Source organism: Ictidomys tridecemlineatus, chromosome 1 (assembly GCF_052094955.1).
Source record: "Ictidomys tridecemlineatus isolate mIctTri1 chromosome 1, mIctTri1.hap1, whole genome shotgun sequence".
Lineage (NCBI taxonomy): Eukaryota > Metazoa > Chordata > Mammalia > Rodentia > Sciuridae > Ictidomys > Ictidomys tridecemlineatus.
This window is the reverse complement of record NC_135477.1, coordinates 244,673,524-244,696,692: the sequence shown is the minus strand read 5'-3', so window position 1 is coordinate 244,696,692 and position 23,169 is coordinate 244,673,524. Positions and strand designations below refer to the sequence as shown.

Here is a 23,169-nt window from a genome sequence, read left to right as displayed (position 1 = left end):
CCTGTGGATACACTGTCTGCCCTTCCCTTGCCCTATGAGCAGCAGCAGCCTGAGGAGACCAAGCAGTCCTGGCAGAAGGGTGATGAAGTGCCAGCGTGCCTGCCATTATTCTCTGCTTTTTCCACGTAGACACATCCTTCTCAGCCTAGCCTCCCAGCATGACCCTGTGCCCAGCAGGCCAGACCCCTCAATGATCCTCAATAGGAGGGTCACAGAAGATAGCAGCTCATCCTCCCAAAGAGGTATCCACAGGACAATCCCACAACAACAGCAGGGGTTGGGAGAGGGTGAGGGTGAGGATTGCCAACTGCATTCCACAACTTGTGTTATATAACATGCTTCTGTTACTCAGCATTCAGTGGCTCCAATAGAAACACAGAGCCAAGACAGACAGAACCAATGGAAAGCCAGAAGATCTTGAGCTCTGTGGATGCTGACATCATGCTGTTGGAACGAGGTGTGCCAACTGGATCAGGCTTCTCCGCATAGATTCCAGGCAGGAGTGCATCTAGATGCACCAAGAGTCTCCTCTGCTCCCACCTGCGATACCCATCATAGATTTTCCCTGGGACACTTCCAGACATGTCATAGCTACTTTTCCCTGGGACACTTCCCCCTGCCCTGTTCTTTGCCCTTTCACCCATGCTTTGGGAGAAAAATTTCTTTTTTTTTCACAAATTGTATAAAATTGATGTTTCAAAGACTAAAAAAAAAAAAAAAACTAAATTGAAAACACCAGAAATAAACATTTGTAATTTTTAAATCGAGTGCTGTTTTGAGCAATGATGTAATCTCACATCAACTACTGTCTGTCCTACTGTAGACATGAGTCACCCCTTGGTCCACTGTATCCACTCTGTCTGTACTACTGTTATGGTATCACAGTACTTGTGTTCAAGTAACCCTTGTTTTACTTAATAGTGGCCAAGTGCAAACTTTCATGATAGTACACTGTTACAACTTTTCTCTTAATATTAATCTCTTACAGTGCCTAATTTATAAACTAAACTTTATCATGGACAGGGAAGAACAAAGTGTGTGTGGGTGGGTGGGGTGTGGTACTACCCAGGGTTTCAAGCAGCTACTGTGGATCTTGGAACTATCACCTCAGGTTGAGAAACTAATATGACTCCATTTTTAAAAGTAAAAAACAGCAGCTTGTACCTCAAGGCCTGTCCTAAGGAAGGGGGCGTGACCCTTGTCCTTGGAAAAACCCACAGAGCATTCCTAAGCACATACTCACCCTGCTGAGTTGTTTGTAAATAACAGGAGGGGTCTGAGGCGCCAGGTGTCCCTCAGTTAGGCTAGGTGAGGACCCATAGCAACCCCCCCCCCCAGCAACCTCCAATCAGGATGAGACAGAGAGAATACCTGGAATGCTAGATGACCCCCAAGTAGTTTATGGTGGTTGATAACAAGTTGGGAAACCATGTAGTTTAGCATGTACACCCCTCGTGGCCTAAACCAATCAGTTCAAAAGAATCCCCTTCTTGTACTAACCAATCACCACTACCCATCTTGTTCCTGCCATTGAATGTGCTAATCAATGTTAAGAGTTGTTTGATTTTCCAGAGGTATGGAATGATTTGCAGTGTGATGTAGTGACACATAGAGTATTCTCCAAAAACCTATAAAATCTCACTGAACAAAGGACCCGGACTCACTCCCTGAGACCACTGCATAGGGAATGGTTGTGAGTTCAGGCTCCAGCTTGCAATAAAGACTCGTGTGCTTTCATCAGATTGGGCTCCTGGAGGTCTATTGGGGTCCTGCGAATCTGGCATAACAAGATAAGGGGGACTACTGAATATTTTCCATAGGGTCAAATTATAAGTGTATAGACCATAAATGTCATAGAAATTTTGACATTCAGAAATTCAGCCAAGATTTTGAGGCAGTTACAAGTAATTCAAACTGGCATGGTGGTACACACCTTAATCCCAGCAGCTCAGGAGGCTGAGGCAGTAGGATTGCAAACATCAAGCCAGCCTCAGCAACTTGGGGAGACCCTATCTCAAATTCAGGACTGGGGATAAAAATAACACTGGATTCAATCCCCAGTACTGGGTAGGGGGTAATTCAAATGCTAAATGACCCATTTAGAGTAATTTAGTTGTTGATTAAGCAAATTATGAAGAACTGGATGATGCTTACTTAGGTGAGATTCTCAATACGGACTGTTTTTGAAAACGGGTCCCTTGGGGCTGGAGCTGTAGCTCAGTGGTAAAGTGCTTGCCTCAAAAAGTGTGAGGCACTAGGTTCCATCCTTAGCACCACATAAAAATAAATAAAGATATTGTATGTTCATCTACAACTAAGTAAATATTTTAAAAAATGATTTTAGTAAAAAAAAAAAAAAGAAAATGGGTGCCTTGATTTATCCAATTTGTTATCTTAAGGAAATGGAGTTTCTCGGCTTTCTTTGCACCTCTCATTGTCCTACTGCAGTTTTTACACACTAACCAGAAAAATTATAGTGATGCGTTTGAATAGCTTCCTGTGAAGCACCTGAGAACAGGAATGTTGTGTTTGATATTCTCAGCAGCAGGCATATGTCAGATACAAAATAGATATTCATTGTCCTAAAAGAACTGGATGATCTTTTGGTTACCTACTTTATGCCAATTCATGCACTATGTACTGGGGATAAAAAGATGAATTATAACAGTCTTTTCCATCTGTGTAACGGGAGAGAAAATGCACACAGTGACCCCCGTGTACAAAGCGAATAACTCCTTAAACATCTCATGTTTCACAATAACAAAGCCCAAAAGGAAGATACGCAAACCCTAACGAATTTTAATTTACTCCACTTGGTCCATGAGAAACACGGTGAAATTATGGTTCACAAGAAATCTGTCTCAAACAATTTACCAATTCCTAGCCATTGTTGGAAGTTTAGAGCACGAAGGTAACTGATCTGCCCCCCCACCCCAATCGCAACACCCACCCACCCCGCGCGTACTCAAATAACTGCAGTTGCTGGATTCCGATTTCGGAAGCTCGAGGCCAAGGACCCGCACGCGAGGACGCCCACCGCAACCAGAACAGCCCGATCGCCCGTCTCCGCACCCCACTACCTCGGTTCCTCCCCTCTTTCCTCTCCCTATCCCTCCCGACCCCGTCCTCCCCACTCCTTTCCTACCCCTTCCCCTTTCCCCCTTCTTCTATTTCCTGGACGACCTCTCCCCACTTTTCCCTAGCCCATTCCGAGGGCCTTCACCGGGTTCCCTCCAAAGAGCTTCCCGCCCCCTCGCTCCGCCCCCAGGTTCCGCCCCCTTAACTGTTTCCTCCGCCCAGCTCCACCACGGCGTCTTCCAGTTCCCTCCCGGACGAACCGGAAGTGCGTCATGACCTGGCGCCCGGGAGCTCGTTAGGCGCGCGCGCCCCAAGCAGCCTAACTGAGTTAGCTTCTTGGGTGTTCTCGGCTTTCTCCTTGGGATTTGACTATTTGTCGACTCTGTTGTCTACGATTTTCGGCATGCCGTCCTCTTTGCTGGGTGCAGTGATGCCGACCTCTACGTCGGCCTCAGCCCTGCAGGAAGCTCTGGAAAATGCGGGGCGGCTTATCGACCGTCAGTTGCAAGAAGACCGCATGTACCCGGACCTTTCTGAGCTGCTCATGGTGTCTGCCCCAAGTGAGTGATCGGTGTCCATTTGGTGCCCCTGCTTTCTCAGCCGAAAGGGCTGTCGTCTGGCTCCAACTTGGTCTTTATGCCCGGAATTGGTCCCAGCGAAGACATCCTGAGGTTTAGAGCGCTGTTTATTGCGGTTGTGAGAAACAACAAATAGCCTCTTTTCGGTTCTTTTCCTGTACTTAGTTTCTTCATTGTAGATATTTGAGAGGGTAAGAGTGAAGAGCAAGCTTCCCCTAGCCCTAAAGATCTTCTCACTGCCCTTAAGTGTTTATCACCAAGACCAGATGGGAAAGAATTCCTGACCTAAGTCCCATCTTTGTTCATTCCTTGTATTAACAATTGAGCAAATCAAAAGAGCAAACAGTTGATTTGGAAATTTATTACGTTCTTTCAAAGATAGTTTTACAGTATGTACAGTTGGTGTAATGTCATCTACCCAGTGTGATAAAGGAAAAGAACAGGGAAATCGGTAGTGTAAATACACAGGGAGGGTAATGCAAGGTATGTTGTCAACAAAAGAGAGAGGAGTGGCAAGTTATTCGTTTAACGGTTTTAAAATTATAACCTACTCCTCCGGGCTTAGGGAGTTCCATCAGTTGATAAAAAGAGTGAGTCCTGGGGCTGCAGTTGTGGTTCAGTGGTAAGAGCACTTGCCTAGCATGTTTGAGGCACTGGGTTCAATCCTCAGCACCACATAAAAAATAAATAAAGTAAACGTATTGTGTCCATCTACAACCAAATAAATATATAAATAAATGAAAGAAGTGAGTCCTTTGTGAGTTGGAAATTGGAGAAAAGCAGGGATGTTTAAGAGAAGTATAGATGAGATTTTTGAGCAAGAACCAAGGTTATTTAACCAGGATAATATGTGCAATGTAAACCAAAAATACCTTTGACAATTTATAAAAATCTCTAATTGAGATACTTGTAATCAGAAATGTTAGAAACAGACAATATTTGCCTTTACAAGTGGGCTTGTTTTGTAAAGTCGGATTGGCCTATTAGCAACTGTCATTTCACATTGGCCTCCTTAGGTTTGAAAAGAAGATATAAAACCAGTCCCTCTATTCTAGTCCTCTTAAATATCAGATCCCTGTATAAACACTTTCCTCTTTAATTTAATCTCTTTCCCTTCTTTTGCATCCTATTCTTAATGCCTTTCTGAGCTGCTCATGCCTCTAGTCACCCTGAGCTTAACATGTCTTGTATAAGAAGACTTTTCTTCAGGATTTTATTATACGCTATGTAATTTCTAGCATATTCATTCTTTATCTAACAGACTTCTTCCAGTCTCCCTGGAAAAATATCTCTGAAGGGCCGGGGTTGTGGCTCAGTGGTAGAGTGGTAGAGTGCTTGCCTAGCGTGCGTGAGAGAGAATGGGTTCGATTCCTGGCACCACATAAAAAACAAACAAATAAAATAAAGGTATTGTGTCCATCTATAACTAAAAAAAAAAAAATTTTTTTTTTAAGTCTCTCTGAAGGCTTTCTTAACCATTCCTATCCTCACTAAAAGTATTAATTCCACCTTTTGGAATTTCATTTCCATTATCATGTGCACTGTTCTATTAAAACTATTTTTTTTTTGATTAAATAGAATGTCTAGAATTGGCTTTAAAAAGAATCCATTGGAGGAGTGGACGTAAACATGATTGTACATATTATTGATAATTGTTGAAGGTGAATAATCAGTACATAGGGATTGATTGTAAATGTTTTTTTAACTTCCATAATACATTTAAAAAATGCTTTATATGTCAGCTTCTCCTGACATCTTTTTTTTTTAATTATTTTTTAGTTATACATGGGCACAATATCTTTATTTATTTATTTTTATGTGGTGCTGAGGATTGAACCCAGTGCCTCACATGTGCAAGGCAGGCGCTCTACCACTGAGCCACAATCCCAGCTCCTCCCAACATCTTTAAAAAAAATTTTTTTTTTTTTGGTGGTGATGCTGGGGATTGAATCCAGGGCCTTGTGCATGTGAGGCAAGCACTCTACCAACTGAGCTATATCCCCAGCCTCCCCCAACATCTTTGTATTGTATTCTGTAGAGCCTGAAAAGGTACTTCGGATAATTGTCAGTTGGTTCTAATGTTCAGGATCAGTAAGACAAACAGTAGAATAATTCTTAGTGATCTGAGTCTTAGAATAAGAGAAAGGTTACCCACTGAGATCACTGTTTAAAGAGCATCTGTGGTTTTGCTCCCAATAGGATATTACTCGAATAGTATTATTTGTATTTTTTTTGTGAACCATAACCTTTGTGTCAGGGTTGAAAATAGTAACTGCCCACTCAACACTGGAATTTCTCCCAGTTTATGTCAGGTAATACTCCTTTGTACTTTTAGAAACATCACATGCACTCTTTTTGTGTATGTGGTGTGGGGGAGCTTAAAATGCTTCTGTAGGCCCAATTGATGAGCATACATTATTATCATAAATAAATGTTTCATTATATTTTTTTGTAGATAATCCCACTGTTTCAGGCATGTCAGATATGGATTACCCTCTACAAGGACCTGGTTTGCTATCAGTACCCAATCTTCCAGAGATCAGTTCCATCCGAAGAGTTCCTCTCCCACCTGAACTTGTTGAACAATTTGGACGTATCCTGTTACTTCTTATTTAACTATTTGAAAAAATGTTAAAATTGGTGTTTTCATTATTATAATTCTTTTTTAAAAATATTTATTTTTTAGTTTTAGGTGGACACAATATCTTTATTTAACATTTATGTGGTTTTGAGGATCGAACCCAGTGCCTTGTGCATGCTAAGTGAGCACTCTACCACTGAGCCACAACCCCAGCCCTCAATATTATAATTCTTGATTTGGGTTTGAATTAGTATTGCATAGAAGTTCATTTAAGAGTTTTATTTAAAATACATTTAAATACATGGGTAGTTTGCAGAACCCAGGGCCTTACATATGGTAGTCAAGAGCTTTTCCCCTCAGGTGTGTCACCAGTTCCCATATCATGATTTTTTTTAATCGTAACCTTTACGTCAAAAGCTATTGAAACAATGGGGCTGGGATTGTGGCTCAGTGGTAGAGCACTTCCCTAGCACGTGAAGGCGCTGGCTTCGATCTTCAGCACCACATAACAATTAAAAAAAAAAAGGCATTGTGTCCAATTACAACTAAAAACAGTATTTAAAAAAATACTTTTGAAACAAATTGAAGAGAAATGAAATTGAACTCTTTCTACCTTACATTCATACTATATCAGATATGCAGTGTAACTGCATGATGGGAGTTTTTCCTGCCATCAGCAGAGCTTGGCTAACAATTGACAGCGACATATTCATGTGGAACTATGAGGATGGGTATGTATTTAAAGTTTTGTTTGCTTTGGTGTGACTGGAATTCAGTTAACCTTTATTGCTTATTGCAGCTAGTGTTCTACTCATCAGAAACTATCTTTTCTTATGTGGTGTCTGGGTCAGTGTTTCTCGACATGCATACCAGTCATTGTGGATGTTAAAATATGAATTCTGTTTTAGGAGTTCTGAATTAGGCCCAAGAATTTTCATTTATGACAAGCTCCCAGGTGATGCTGCTAGTCTTAAATACTACTTTTTTTTTTTCCCAGTGCTGGAGATTGAACTGAGGGCCTTGCATATGCTAGGTAACCTTTAGCACTAAACTATATCCCCAACCCTAAGTACCACGCTTGGATAGCAGGTTCTAGGTTCCTAGCTCTTAACCTGTAGTAAATATAGTATATTGGTAATTTTTTTGACAATTGATTTGACAGTTTGAAAGACCCCTGTTTTCCTAGTATTTCTATGAAGTGTGGGCATCTGATAACTTATTGAAGTGACTTAAACATTTTGGCCAGTGTGGTGGCATGTTCCTGTAATATCAGCAGCTTGGGAGGCTAAAGCAGGAGGATCACAAGTTCAAAGCCAGATGAAGCAACTTAGTGAGGCCCGAAGCAATTTAATGAGACTGTCTCAAAATAAAAAATTTTGAAAAGGGGTTGGGGATGTGACTCAGTGGGTAAACATTGCTGGTTTCAATCCCATACAAGGAAAAAGAAAAGTTCTGTTGTCATTTTGTAGTCTTGATTTTGTGTGCAAATTAAATATATATAATAAAGTCTCAGTGAAGGCCCAAGGCAATCAGAACTTAAATAAAGCATATTGATCTCCCTCTTGGCCTTTTACAAATAAATTTTGTTTTGCTTCCACTTCTTCATCATTATCCTTAACTGAGGTGTGGGATAACCATAGGAAGGCCTGTGTAGTTCAGTCTTGCCCCTGAATAATTATTGTTTCTTCTAAGAACAAAACACATGCATTCTGCTGGGTCTGTGGCTCAGCAATGGGGTACTTGCCTGGCATGTTTTGAGGCACAGGGTTCAACTGCATATGGCTTTTGTGTGTGGCTGTAGTTACTCTCAGAGTACTACAGGTACCAGCTTCTCTTAGGTTTAGGATGCAGGTTGGGTTACTGGAGATTTTTTATTCCCTCAATATTCCTGTTCTACCCTCATTGTGAGGCGTTCCCTGTGAACCCCTTCTTCTAAGAGAGTCCTCTCTGCACTCTTTCCCCTGTCTTAGGGGAAACATTTATTATCATCAATCATAGATTGATGATAATAAATGTTTGAAGTCTTGTTGGAGAGAGATTTGCAATGTGGTATAGTTTTCCCATTTCAGGTTTAGCCTTAGGTAGGTCTGTGTCCCTAAATCTTGGGACCGAACTAGTTTTGTTTGCTGGTTTATTTTTTTAATTATATTCTATGTCTAAATTTATTCAACAATAAAGAGCTATAAAATAAGACTGTTTTCTTTGTACATATAACATGTTTTTCTTCGATTATTGACAGAGGAGACCTTGCCTATTTTGATGGACTTAGTGAGACAATTCTTGCTGTGGGACTTGTGAAACCAAAAGCTGGTAAGCAATAAAAATATAAGAGATGAACTTATGTTTGTATATACATAGACTATGAATGTTTTAGGACCAAATAATACATTTAAAATATTTTAATTTACCATTGAAGTTTTATTCTGAATTACATGTAACTAGAAATATGAATAGAAAATGATTAGGAATATTTAACTGTTTATTTACTTTTGTGATGTAAGTCTCTCTCTTTCTCTCTTTTTTAATCGTGCTGGGATTGCCCTCTATCATTGAGTTACATCCCCAGCCCCTTATTCTTATCTTCTAAATGTTAAAGTATATATTCTTGAACTTTATTTTGCTTATTTGGTCTTGACAGCCCGTAGAAGTACAAAAGTTCAGAATAAACAAAGTTCAGAATAAACCTTAGAGAAATTAAATGCATTGTATAACTTAATACTATCAATTTCATAATACCAAATCTTCTATCTAGGATACTGATAAACAGTAGTTTGATTTAACTTTAATATATATCCATGAATGCACCCTCCAACAAGAGATAGCATTAGGCAAAATTTACTTCTTGGCAAGGCCTACATAAAAATTTTTTAAGATTGCAGCCATTTTGAAATTATAACTATTCATGTAAGTAGAAACATGCATTTTTGTACATTTATTTGATTGCATTATTGGAAATGTATTTCCCCTTACATAGAGTCTAAACAGTCTTTATCCTGATGTCTTTATCTATGTCCTGTTTCTTCGTTTAAAAGTTTATGCATATAAAAGTCAATGATAGGACTGGGGCTGAAGCTCAGTGGTAGAGTGCTTGCCTAGCAAGGTGAGGCACTGGGTTTGATCCTCAGCACCATATAAAAAAATAAAGTTATAAAAATGTACATTTTTTTTTAAAAAGTTAATGACCATTTCTGCCCTCTGCTGTAATACATACAAATTACCCATCTAAAACAGATAAGTAGAATGCTATTTTACACAATTGAAATTGTGGCAGTCTTTAATTTGAGACAAATGTGTTATCTTTGATGATTGAACTATTATGAGCTTTGCTACTAAAAAGTATCGATAACTCTGACTCTCAAAAAATGTGTTATAAGCAGGGCATTGTGTCTCTCACCTGATATCCCAGCTACTTAGAAGGCTGAAGCAAGAGATCTCAAGTTTAAGACCTCAGCAACTTAGTGAGACCTGTCAAAAATAAAAAGGATGGAGGATATAGCTTAGTGGTAGTATACCCCTTGGTTCAGTCACTAGTACTGGAAAATAAATGAACAAAGGTAAATAAATCTAATCTATTTTGTATTGTAACACTGCTTTTAAATGACATTAAATATTGAACTCAATGTTTCCTAAGGTAGTTCTTTTCGACTACTATTTACTGATTTAAATGATCAAGCATAGTAATATTTTAACACCAGAATTAACTGGATTTAGATTTTTTTTTTTTTTTGTACCAGGGATCAAACCCAGGGGTGTTAACTGCCGAGCCACATCCCCAGCCCTTTCTTTATATTTTATTAGAGACAGGATTTCACTGAGTTGTATAACATTTTGCTAAATTGCTGAGGCTGGGTTTGAACTTGTGAGCCTCCTGCCTCAGCCCCCTGAGCTTCTGGGATTACAGGCATTAACCACTGTGCCCGGCTAGATTCAGATTTTTTAATTTGCTATTTAACTAGTAACTCATTTTAAATGTAAAACCATATTCTATAAATGCTTACATGCAAATAATTTCTTCCCTGTGTCTACCTTACCTTAGGCATCTTTCAGCCTCATATACGACACCTCTTGGTTTTGGCAACCCCCGTGGATATAGTAATTCTTGGACTCAGTTATGCCAATTTGCAGACAGGTATGGTAATCCATACTTTGGTTTTTAAAATGGCAATACATTGGTCAATTAATATAATAATTAAAAGTCAATCTGGGTAAAATGTTGAATTCCATTGAGTCAAATTAATGATTATTACTGCCAAATCCTTACAATCTTTGCCAAAATTTAATAATTTGGATTAGCTTTTTGCCTGATATTTTACTACATAATATATATGTATATTTAGCTTCTATTTATTTGAATTTATCAAATTATTGGTATCACACTTTATAGTAATTTTAAAATGTATACTAGAGATGCTTTGGGGTATATTAATAAGAATTCAGAACTCAGTAATAAAATCAGTTTTGAAAATAATGTAAAGGTCATTTTAAAATTAAACTAATAAACTGATTCTTGTACTTTTTCTTAAAAAAAAAATAGGTTCTGGGATTCTTAATGATAGTATGTCTGGCGGAATGCAGTTGCTTCCAGATCCTTTATATTCTCTTCCCACTGATAATACTTACCTTTTAACAATAACATCAACTGATAATGGCAGAATTTTCTTGGCTGGAAAGGATGGCTGTTTATATGAAGTAGCATACCAAGTAAGTTTGACACTTATAAACATTCTGTTTTTTCCCCTCCCTGTTGATGAAGTAGAGAAAGATAAGCTTTTAATTTTCTAATATTCTGGTGGAAAATATTCAAGCATACAACTAAAGCTATAATCTTCTATCTCTACTCTGTATTTGTAAAACCCAGCTCTTTTCCCAAAGTCAAAAAAAATTTATTAGTTCTATTTCTTATAAGAAAAATTGGACCCAGGGTCTCTAGTGTGTATGTCTTTGTAGAACATGATACATACAATAATATATGTGTATATATAGCATTTATATAAGCATATGTGCTTATGTGTGTGATTTCTAGTAAATAAGAAGTGTACTTTTTTTGGCGGGGTGGTGGTGGGGGCGGGCAGATGGTGTCCTGGGTTTGAACTCAGGAGCACTCAACTACTGAGCCACATCCCCATCCCTGTTTTGTACTTTATTTAGAGACAGGGTCTCGATGAGTGGCTTAGCAATTGCCATTGCTGAGACTGGCTTTGAACTCGTGATCCACCTGTCTTAGCCTTCTGAACCACTGGGATTGCAGGTGTGTGCCACTGCACCTGGCACATAGTGTTTTTATTAAAACTAATGTGTTTTTATTAGATTATATTTTCTCATTCGACTTGTCAATAATGTCTTAAAAGTTTATTTGGTAGATATTTTTAATTATAGGACTAAAGTCAATAGTTACTTTTGAATGACAGATCTCACTTCATTTGCAGTCCTTGGTACATGAAGACTTGAGTATACAGCAGTTGTTATAAGTTACACACCTTTATCAGTCTTCTTTTTTTTCTTTTAAGGCAGAAGCAGGTTGGTTTAGTCAAAGATGTAGGAAGATAAACCACTCAAAGAGCTCACTTTCTTTCCTTGTTCCTTCCTTGCTACAATTTACATTCTCAGAAGATGGTAAGTAGGAAACAAATTTGGCAAATAAAACAAAATTTTAAAAAAAATTTTAATTGTAGATGGACACAATACCTTTATTTTGTTTGTTTAGTTTTTTTATGTGTTGCTGGGTATTGAACCCATTGCCTCATACATGCTAGGCAAGTGCTCTACCACTGAGCCACAACTTCAGCCCAAAACAAATTTTTAATATGTTGTTTACTTAACATTTTCTTCAGACATTGTCATTCTGGTTTTTTTTTCCCCTTAATTTGTTCTAATTAGTTATGCATGACAGTATAATGCATTTTGACACATTGTACACAAATGGAGCACAACTTCTTCCTTTCACCAATATGGTAGAGTCACATTGGTAGTGTAGTTATACATGCATAGAGGATAATAATGTCTATCTTATTTCACTGTCATTCCCCCAAAATATAGAATGCTTCGTGAATTTGCGTGTCATCCTTGTACAGGTGCCATGCTAATGTTCTCTGTATCATTTCAATTTTAGTATATGTCCTCCTAAAGCAAGCACTCTCATTCTTTCATATATATATTTTACTTGTAGATGGACATAATACCCTTATTTATTTATTTTTATGTTGTAGATGGACATAATACCCTTATTTATTTTTATGTGAGGATCAAACCCAGTATCTCACGTGTGCTACTACTAAGCCACTATTCTATCTCCTCATTCTTAATTAACATACTTGGTCACTTTAAATAGCATTTATTATGTTCATAAGATGTTTTAAAAGAAAGGGATTAGAAAATGTAGAAAAAGAATGGTTTTATTTTCAAATTATTTATTTTTTATACACATAGAATCATGAAAAATGTGTCCAAAGTAGCTCTGCATATTTAAACATTTAAAATGTATGGGTGGGTGTGTGGGTGTATGTGTATGAGAGATTGATCAGTTGATTCAGACATCTAATACCTGTTTTGCCATCTATAATAAATTTCAAGCATAAAATATATATATACATACATACATACACACACAAGTTTTTAATAAACTGAGGGGTTTAAACAGAGGAAATGATTTTAAGTGCTTTGGTGAAATAAGATAAATATACCTTAAATGTCTGAATTTTTAGTCATGATTTGCTTAATGTTAGGGATGTGTTCTGAGAGGTGCTTTGTTAGATAATTTTGTCATTGTGCTAACATCATAGACTGTACTTATAGAAACTAAGATGCCTACAACATCCATGAGGTGATAATAATTTTATGGGATCACTTTATACATATATGATCCCATTGTTGACTAAAATGTCCTAATAATGTGTTCCCTTCACATAATGAATTATTAAATTGGAAGTTTTCTGAAAAAAAATAGTATAAATTAGTCTTTGTGTTTCTAGCATATAATAAACATTAAATATTGTTGAATGAAGAAATATTGTAGAAATTGTATTTAGTTTTCTTTAAAATTCATTTAGAGACAAGCATGGTGACACAGCCCAGTTGCTCAGGAGGCTCAGGCAGGACAATTGTAAGTTCGAAGCCAGCCTCATCAACTTATTGAGATGTTACCACAAAATATAAAGGACTGGGAATATTAGCTAGATGGTAAAGGGCCCCTGGTTCCATCCCCAGTAGCCAAAAAAAAGAAAAAAAATTAGAGTAAGTTTTCTGTGATGTTCTTACCTTGTCATAGTATTTGACATCTGTTGTCTGATCTAAATGCTTCCTGATTTGGTCCTTATGCATTTACATATCCTGGGATTTAACTCCCAACCAAGAGAAATGAAAGCCCCTGAATGGAGAGTTCTATCTAATTCAGCAATTTAAATTTGTTGTACATGGCTGCTGTGTCATTTGGTTAATTGTTGGGGTTATTTTCTTCTTTTCTTTTCTGCCTTTAGACCCTATTGTTCAAATTGCAATTGATAATTCTAGAAATATCTTATATACACGATCAGAGAAAGGAGTAATACAGGTAAGTATTCATGTTATGCTACTGTTTAAGAGTAGAAAAGATTTAGTTACTTTTTCTATTAACTGTGTGTGTGTGTGTGTGTGTGAGTGTGTGTGTGTATGTGTGTTTTATTAGAGCACTATAGATATACATAGTAGTTGGGTTCATCTCAACAAATTTGTATATGCATGGAATTTTATTTTGGTTCGTGTTCCCCCACTTCCTTCTCTTCTGCCTTCCCCCATTCTCATCCTTTAGTATACTGATCTTACTCTCATGTATTTAGTATTTATGATTGGTCTTTCTACTTATACATAAAGGTGAAATTCCCTGTGGTATATTTATATATGCATATAGCTTGATTTTTTTTTTAAAAAGAGAGAATTTTTTAATATTTATTTTTTAGTTATCGGTGGACACAATATCTTTGTTTGTATGTGGTGCTGAGGATAGAACCCAAGCTGCACGCATGTCAGGCGATCGCGCTACCGCTTGAGCCACATCCCCTGCCCATATAGCTTGATTTTTTTTTTCTGAGAGAGAGAGAGAGAGAGAGAGAGAATTTTTTTAATATTTATTTTTTAGTTCTCGGCGGACACAACATCTTTGTTGGTATGTGGTGCTGAGGATCGAACCCGGGCCGCACGCGTGCCAGGCGAGTGCACTACCGCTTGAGCCACATCCCCAGCCCCCAGCTGGATTTTTTAAAAAATTCATTCTGCTTTACTTCCCCTTTCCTTCCTCGTCTCTCTCCCTCTCATTCTCCTTCTTCTATTCTACTGATCTTCACTATATCTTCTTGATATCCAGTCCTCTCCTCCTTTCCTTTATTTTACTCTGACTTCCACAATAAGAGAAAACATTGGACCCTTGATTTTCTATTATTGGCATATTTTACTTAGCATGATGTTCTCTGTTTCCACCTGTTAACCAGCAAATGCCAGTTTCGTTATTCTTTATGACTGAGTAAAAACTCTATCGTGTATATATACCACAGTTTCTTAATCTATTTATCCATTTATAGGCATCTGGGTTAATTCCATAAATTAGCTATTATGAATTGTGCTGCTGTAAACATTGGGTGACTGTATTACTATAGTGTGGTGATTTTAATTCTTTTGGATAAATAGCAAGGAGTGGGATAGCTGGGTCACATGGAGGTTCCATTCCTAGTTTTTTGAGAAATCTCCATGCTGCTTTCCAGAGTGGTGCAGTCCCACCACCAATGTGTACCTTTTTCCCCAATACTCTCCAGCATTTATTACTGTTTGTATTCTTGATAATTACCATTCTAATTGGAGTGAGATGCAGTCTTAGTATGGTTTTGGTTTGCATTTCTCTGATTAAAAAATTAAAATAAAACAAAACAAAACATTAAAACTGCTTTTTAGGGCCTCTTTTTATGAGTTTTTAAGTCTATGAACATTACCATACCGTATTAAATAACAAAATTGGAGGATCCCTAAAAGGGAAAAGTTTATCTAACAAAATATATACAGTATATAATTATGTTTAAGTGAGAGTAATTTTTTTATTCATAGGTTTATGACTTGGGCCAAGATGGACAGGGAATGAGTAGAGTGGCCTCAGTTTCCCAGAATGCTATTGTCTCTGCTGCTGGAAACATTGCAAGGTAATATGTCATTTGTTGGCAGACATAATAACACATTTATGTGCAGTAGTATACTAATATTATTCTTTCAAAACATATCTAAAACATAAATGTTGAAGGAAGTTGGATATGGTGATGCATGCCAGTAATCCCAGCAACTCAGGAGTCCTTATGCAGGAGGATCATGAGTTTGAGACCAACCTTGTCAACTTTGAGACCACCCCTAATTTTCTTTGGAAATTTTTCGAAATCCACAGAAAATTTTAAATAAAAATGTGGCAAAAACTGATAAACTCACTCTGTAAATTCCCCAGTTGTTAACATTTTGCCTCATTTGCTCACTCTTTATTAATGAATCATTAGCAAGTAGATTCCAGGCATAATGCCTTTCACCCTTAGGTTCTTTAGCTTCCTTCTTCTTTGTAAGCCTCATTTGTAACCATCAGTACAATTACTATATCTAAGATAATTAATAGTAATTTTGTAATATTGTGTTTTAACTATAATCATATGGTTCATATTAAAATTGTCCCCAAATTTCTGTAGTTGTTCTTTTCAAATTCTTCAATTGGAATTTTTGAATTGCATGGGTGGTTTTAATATAGAGCGCTCCCTTCTTGCCTTTTTTATAATGTTGACATTTGGGAGGGAGAGACAGGAGTTCTTTATCATGTACCTATTTCTGACTTTGTCTTTTTTCCCTACAATTAAATTTTTAGTAATAATTTTTTTCGACACTTACTACACAGTTGATGTGAACTTAAAATTTCTTCATTACATCTAGGTATGGTGGCACACACTTGTGATTCCAGTGACCTAATAGGGGGAGGAATATCTCAAGTTAAGGGCCAGCCTGGCCAATTTAGACCCTGTCTCAAAAGTTAAAAAAAAGGAAAAAGAAAGAAAGAAAAAGAAGAGCCAGGAATATAACTTGGTGGTAGAGCTCCCTTTGGTTAAAAAACAAAACAAAACAAAAAAACCCCACAACTCAACGAATCTCTTAATTACAAAAGTTCATTTTTCCCTTTTACTTTATTACAATGGTAATTTGAGCACTCTTTGTTCCCCAGGAACCACTCATCCAGTGGTGTTAGCCCTTTTCTTCCAATCTTTGTTTGAAAAGAGTTAGTCCTAACAGTATTCACTTAAATAATGCATAATCAAAAGAGTTTTTGCTTCTGTCTTATTACTTTTCTAAGAGGTTAATTTAAATTAGTTGAGCATATTTAGACATGTGGATATAATGATGAAAACTATATTTTATAAATCAGACACATTTTTGAAATACACAAGTTTATTTTTCTCCTCATTTTTAGGACCATTGATCGTTCTGTTTTTAAGCCAATTGTTCAGATAGCAGTGATTGAAAATTCTGAATCGTTGGACTGTCAGTTATTGGCTGTCACACATGCAGGTAGGTTTTTAAATTTTTGTATCTGTTATTGCTGTTAGTATGATGATTTTTAGATTTGGAAATTTATGATTAGAAATGTTTTCAAGTCATATTGATATTCATAAAATTAAGAATTTTTTAAAATGGAAATTTCTTTTGATTCTGTCTATTCATTTTTTTATAAGTATAACCAGACCTGAAAGCTAAAGTTGTTCACACTTAGTCATAACCTGAAGTGGAACACAGGCTTTCCTGGCTTGTTCTGAACACACTGAAATGTGTTGATTCATTTCTCAATTCTGAGTGATATTTTCTTAGAAATCTGTTTCAGCTGGTAGTCCAATTAGTAATTTAAGATCAATGAGGAAAGTAATTTCTGATTTTAACAGTTCTGTGTTTCTATATGGAATAGCTTTAATACACATGTACCTTAATTTCTTTTATTTTCTGTTATTGATGCATAATTTTACCCCATCATCAGGTATCAGGTTATATTTCAGCACTTGTCCATTTAGACAGCCATTAGCACGGCCTAATACACTGACACTGGTTCACATTCGCTTACCTCCTGGATTCTCAGCATCTTCAACAGTGGAAAAGCCTTCAAAAGTACATAAAGCTCTTTATAGTAAAGGTACGTTCTGAAATACTATCAGATTTAAGATGGCATTCTTTTTATTTATTTATTTATTTATTTATTTTTTATTGTTGGTAGTTCAAAACATTACACAGTTCTTAATATATCATTTTTCACAGTTTGATTCAAGTGGGTTATGAACTCCCATTTTTACCCTGTATACAGATTGCTGTATAAGATGGCGTTCTTAAAAATTAAAATTATAAGACATTTTGAGGCATTTGAAAATAACATTAATAAATTTTTCAGTAAAGTTTGGAATGCTTTAGGTTTTTCCCAGGAATCATTTTTTTATATTAATATTATATTTTAACTATTTTCAGTGGGTGTGTACATAAAAACTGTAGGTTTTATGGTACTTTTTAGTCTTAATTTTAGCCTGTTATTGGGTTTGCGTGTGAACTCAACTTTTCAAAATTAGTATTATACCCAGTGTAATAGACTCTCTGAATTCTCTTAGACTTATCCGGAAAACATAAATAACTTTACTGTTACTGTGCCTACTGTTACTAAACATCAAAATTTGGAACATTGGAACTTACTTTTTTTCATTTTTGAAATTTCTAATATATTTGTTTTTATTTTCTAATCATTCTAAGGCCTTTTTTGTGCTTATCATACTGTCTATTCCAACATTTTACTGTTCAACACCCAAATGAAACATTTCTTTGCAAATGGAAGTTTTTCAAATGTACACTATTAGGTATTATTATAACGTTTTTAGGTAATAGCTTTTATTGAGATATAATTCACCTACTATAAAATTCATTCTTTCTTTTTTTTTCTTGTAGGGGCATTTTACCACTGAGCTACATCCCCAGTCCTTTTTTTTTTTCTTTTAATTTTGAAACAGGGTTTCACTAAGTTACTTAGGGCTTTGCTAAGTCGCTGAGGCTGGCCTTGAATTTACAATCCTTCTGCCTCCTGAGTTACTGGGATTATAGATGTGCACCACTGCACCTGGCAGAATTCATTCATTTTTAGTTTATTTAAGAGTAGTACCTACTCACTTGAGAACTTTTATCATCCCAGGAAAAAATCCCACATCTATCAGTAGTTATTGCTAATTCCAGTTGCCCCTTTTAATAATTTGCCTGTTTTAGAAATTTCAGATAAGTAGAATCATACAATATATGATTGACTTTGATTTTCACATAATACAGATTAATTCATGGTTTAGGATATATCAGTACATCTTTTATTGCTGAATAATATTTTGTGGCAATGTATCACTTTTTATTCATCAATTGGTGGCCATTTGTATTGTTGATAATTTCTGACTATTATGAATGTTGCTACTATAAATATGTACAAGTTTCCTTATCAACATATATTTTCATTTCTTATGTGTATATATCTAGGGTTTGAATTGCCCAATCATATGGTAATGTGTTTTACATTTAAGGAACCATGAGACTTTTTTCCAAAGCAAATAAACCATTTTACATTCTCACTTGTATGATGATTCTGGCTTCACCACAACCTTGCTGATACTTGTCTTCTTTTTATTTCTATCCTGTTGGATGCATCTGTCTGTTGTGATTTTGATTTGTTTTTCCTGATGTCTGATAATGTTGAGCCATCTTTTCACATTTTTATTACCCATCTGTATGTCTCATTTGGAGAAATAACTATTCAGACTCTCTACCTTTTTTTTTTTTTTTTTTAATATGGGGATTGAACTCAGGAGCACCCGACCACTGAGCCACATCCCCAGCCCTATTTTGTATTTTATTTAGAGTCAGGGTCCTGCTAAGTTGCTTAGGGCCTTGATAAGTTGCTGGGGCTGGCTTTGAACTCATGATCCTCCTGCCTCAGCCTCCCGAGCCACTGGGATTATAGGCTTGCACCATGTACCCAGCTCAAAGGTTTTAAATTTTGATGAAGTCTCATTTATTTTTTACTTCTTTTGTCATTATACTTATCATTATCTAAGAAGTTATTTCTTAATCTAGGGTCACAGAGATTTTCTCCTATTTTCTTCTCCATAGTTTCACTCTTACATTGTGGTCTTTGATCTGTTTTGAGTTAATTTCTGTATATCACATAAGGAAGAATTCATTTGTTTTGTGTGTAATGCTGGAGATCAAACCCAGGCCCCTACTAGGCAAGTACTTTACCACTGAACTCTACCCCCAGCCCCAAGGAAGGGGTTGGACTTCATTCTTTTGCAAGTATATTTTCAGTTTTTCAAGCCATTAATCGTTTTAGGAGAAGACTGTTTTTCATCATTGAGTTGCCTTGGTACCATTCATTGTCTCAAATGAGTTTCCTATAAATATATGGGTTCTGAACTTAGTTCTGTCTCATTTATATATCTGGTGATACAGTCTTGATTATTTCTGCTTTATACTAATTTTGAATTTGTTGTCATTCTTGCAACTTTTGATTTTTTTTTTTTTAAGATTCTTTTGACTTTTCCCAATTTCTTGCATTTCCATATGGATTTTAGGAACACCTGTCAGTTTCTGTAAAAAAGGCAGTTGGGATTTTTTTTAATATATATATATATTTAATATGTATATATATTTTTAGTAGTCCATGGACCTTTATTTTATTTATGATATGTGGTACTGAGAATCAAACTCAGTGCCTCAAACATGCTAGGCAAGCACTCTGCCACTGAGCCATAGCCCAGCAGGTGGGATTTTAATAGTTTCATCTATAGATCCATTTAGAACATGTTGCACAACCCCAGCGCCCCCGTGTTGCATCTTTATTATTATATGTTTTACTTTTCCAGTTATATACTTTACAAATTAATTGTGACCCCTCAGCTAAGACTATCCAGTGGATTCAAGACTGACAGCACAAAAATCAGTGTAAAAGACGCAAATTAGCAGGAAAGTATGGAATTGAGCATAAGAGAGTATATTTTAAAATCAAACTAATATTATCTAGGTTTGCTGAGATACTGCTTTAAGAGCACATTTATCTCTGACATTGCAGTAGCACATTCCTCTCTTATTCATCTCTTATTCATGGTGTGTTTGAATTCACAGGTGCATGAATTATTTCATTGTGTGTTAAATACCATTGATTGGAGGCACGTTTGTTAACGTCTTTTTATAAAGTTAGTAATTATATTGATAAAACTACCAAACTATTTTACTTCAGAGATCTTATAACATGAAAAAAAGTAAAGTTTTACCTGAAAGAAATGCAGTATAAGATTGAGATTACTTAACAATTCTACCTGCTCTTCTTTTTTTAAATTTATTTTTTCATGGTTCTGAGGATTGAACCCAGGGGTACTCTCTCTACCACTGAGCCAAGTCCCCAGCCCTTTTTATTTTTTATTTTGAGGCTCTCACTTTGTTGTTAAAGCTGACCTTGAACTTTGATTCTCCTTCCTCAGCCTCCCAAATCACTGGGATTACAGGCATGTATCACTTTACCCACTCTACCTACTTTCAAGGATTTTTGTATTTGCTTACTTTGTAATTTGTTTGCTTATAAAGATTAACATATAATAATGTTAGTGATTGTTATTATTAAGATTATTGTGGATGCATTTTATTTGATATCATGAAAAAATTTTGTACATTAAACTTTCAGGTATTCTATTGATGGCAGCCTCAGAAAATGAGGATAATGACGTTTTATGGTGTGTCAACCATGATACATTTCCATTCCAAAAGCCAATGATGGAAACCCAGGTAAGTTATCCAGTTATCCAGGGAATTCTAAAGAAACTACTTATTTGTATATTTATGTGTATATGTATTTATATGAATGTTTAAAATTTTAAAAATTTAAAAACCCACTAGGGTGTGAATGTCTGATACTTTGCCTTTATGGCCATCTCTTCAGAGACTTATTTTTAGCTGTTACTGGCTATTTTCTGGTAATTCTCAAATGTGATTGTTTTAATTTGTGAGGAGTGGGAAAATGTGTGTAAGTGGGAGAAGGAAATACCAGCTCTCAGGAATGAGAGTGTGCTTTGAATTAGCTCTACCAAGTTTCTCACCTGGTTCAAGGAACTGGGGTGGAAGGAGGATGTATATGTTCTCTCTCTCTCTAATTCTTTAAACTTTACTAAGCATCTACTATGAGCCTTGTCCTATGATAAAATTGAAGAATTTGGAACTCTGATATAAAACCTGTCCTGGTAGGGGTGGGAGGATTAGGTTTGTATTCTCTCTTCACTGCCTCTAAGCTGTGCAGCATAGGACTTTCTATGTTTTTGGCAATTTATATTTATAATAATACCTACCTACCTATGGAACTATTATGGGATTAAATGAGTTCACATACATAAACCTCCCAAAACACCTGGCAGATAAGAAACACTCAATAATTTAACTTTTTTTTAGAGGCAAGTATCATTTCATTTGTGTCATACAAGAGTTATTCTCAAATGTGGACTTTTATTTAAAAATCAAATATAGTTTGTGAACTTTGATGAAATTTTTAAGTTTTATAAAAACAATTATAAGAGATATTGGGTCCGGACATCATGGCAAATGCCTACAATCCCAGTGACTTGGGAGGTTGAGGCAGGAGTATCACAAGTTCAATTCCAACCTCAGCAATTTAGCAACACCCTGTCTCAAAATAAAAAAGGGCTGGAGATGTGGCTCAGTGGTAGAGCACCACCAGATTCAATCCCCAATACCAAAAAAGAAAAAAGAGAGGAAGAGAGAGATTGGGATAATTAGAAATTTTGTATTGGCCGAGCATTGGATTATATTAGAAAATTTTTAACATGTGTAAATGTTATAATGCTATGTAAGAGAACATTCTTATTTTGGGGAGCTGTATGTGAAAGAATTTAGGGGTGACATATGATGTCTATAACTTTCCAATGGTTCAATAAAAGAAAGAGATGCGTAGAAAAAGATATAGAGAGAAAGGAGATATGGCAAATTGGTAATAATCATTGGAACTTTATACTGAGCATATGGACATTTCCTTTATTTCCAACATATTTGTATGCTTGAAATTTATTATAAATAATCTTACCTTAGAAAGCACAAATAGAACTTCAGAAGAGAATGGAATCTACATGTCAGCAAAACTAAGCACTGAATCTACTAGTAGAGATTAATCTATCCTGAAGATTTGGTAAAAGATAGTTTTTGTTTGGTTGTTGAGAGAATTATAATTCTAGTAAATAGAATTAACAGTTCATCTTAAGAAAATTTTGAATTTGTCCTTTAGTATGAAAAGATAATTTTATAAAAGATTGTTGATTAAAAGAATAGGAGAATAGAGAGTTAAATACATACTTTTGAGGACATTTTGTAGAGATTTTATTTTCAGAAGCTTTCAGTTTGTATAACTTAAATATGATTGTAAAAAGTGTATTTGTTTTACATAGATGACAACCCGTGTTGATGGTCATTCTTGGGCTCTTTCTGCAATAGATGAATTGAAAGTAGATAAAATAATTACACCTTTAAATAAGGATCATATCCCAATAACTGACTCTCCAGTTGTTGTACAGCAACACATATTACCTCCAAAGAAATTCGTTCTCCTCTCAGCACAGGTATGCACATATTCTCTGTGGTACAGACAAAAAAGAGAAATGATGTTTACTGTTTTTGTCAAATATTCTGAAGTAGTTACTTAGTGGAGTCATTTTCTTAAACACTTTGGAGTGGTTATATTTTAAAGAATGTTTGTGAATACCAAATATACCACCAAAAGAACTCTTTTAAAAAGTTGTACTTTCCTTTTTTTTCCCCTACATTTGTTATTGGAGCCTTATAGTTGTATATAATGGTGAGATTGTTACATATTCATACATGCAAATGATA

The 23,169-nt window shown here is 35.9% G+C and overlaps 1 protein-coding gene and 1 non-coding gene across 3 annotated transcripts in view; one reads left to right on the top strand and one right to left on the bottom strand.

The window, feature by feature from the left end:
• Window positions 1–3,338: 3,338 nt before the first annotated feature.
• The window catches only part of Nup155 (nucleoporin 155), a 53,461-nt gene continuing 33,630 nt past the window's right edge, over window positions 3,339–23,169 (top strand). Inside the window, exons 1-13 of one of the 2 annotated variants that reach the window (XM_005325627.4) lie at window positions 3,339–3,638; window positions 6,112–6,249; window positions 6,872–6,968; window positions 8,477–8,547; window positions 10,274–10,366; window positions 10,772–10,938; window positions 11,745–11,850; window positions 13,710–13,783; window positions 15,304–15,395; window positions 16,691–16,788; window positions 17,249–17,401; window positions 20,963–21,063; window positions 22,728–22,898. In XM_005325627.4, coding sequence (XP_005325684.1) covers window positions 3,482–3,638; window positions 6,112–6,249; window positions 6,872–6,968; window positions 8,477–8,547; window positions 10,274–10,366; window positions 10,772–10,938; window positions 11,745–11,850; window positions 13,710–13,783; window positions 15,304–15,395; window positions 16,691–16,788; window positions 17,249–17,401; window positions 20,963–21,063; window positions 22,728–22,898 — 1,518 coding nt within the window. In that variant the 5' untranslated portion in view covers window positions 3,339–3,481. The remainder of the gene's footprint in view (window positions 3,639–6,111; window positions 6,250–6,871; window positions 6,969–8,476; window positions 8,548–10,273; window positions 10,367–10,771; window positions 10,939–11,744; window positions 11,851–13,709; window positions 13,784–15,303; window positions 15,396–16,690; window positions 16,789–17,248; window positions 17,402–20,962; window positions 21,064–22,727; window positions 22,899–23,169) is intronic. The other variant, XM_078017628.1, reaches the window with a different exon arrangement.
• LOC120886061 (U6 spliceosomal RNA) lies at window positions 12,264–12,370 on the bottom strand. Its single transcript, XR_005728834.1, has one exon. It is a non-coding gene; the product is annotated as a U6 spliceosomal RNA (small nuclear RNA).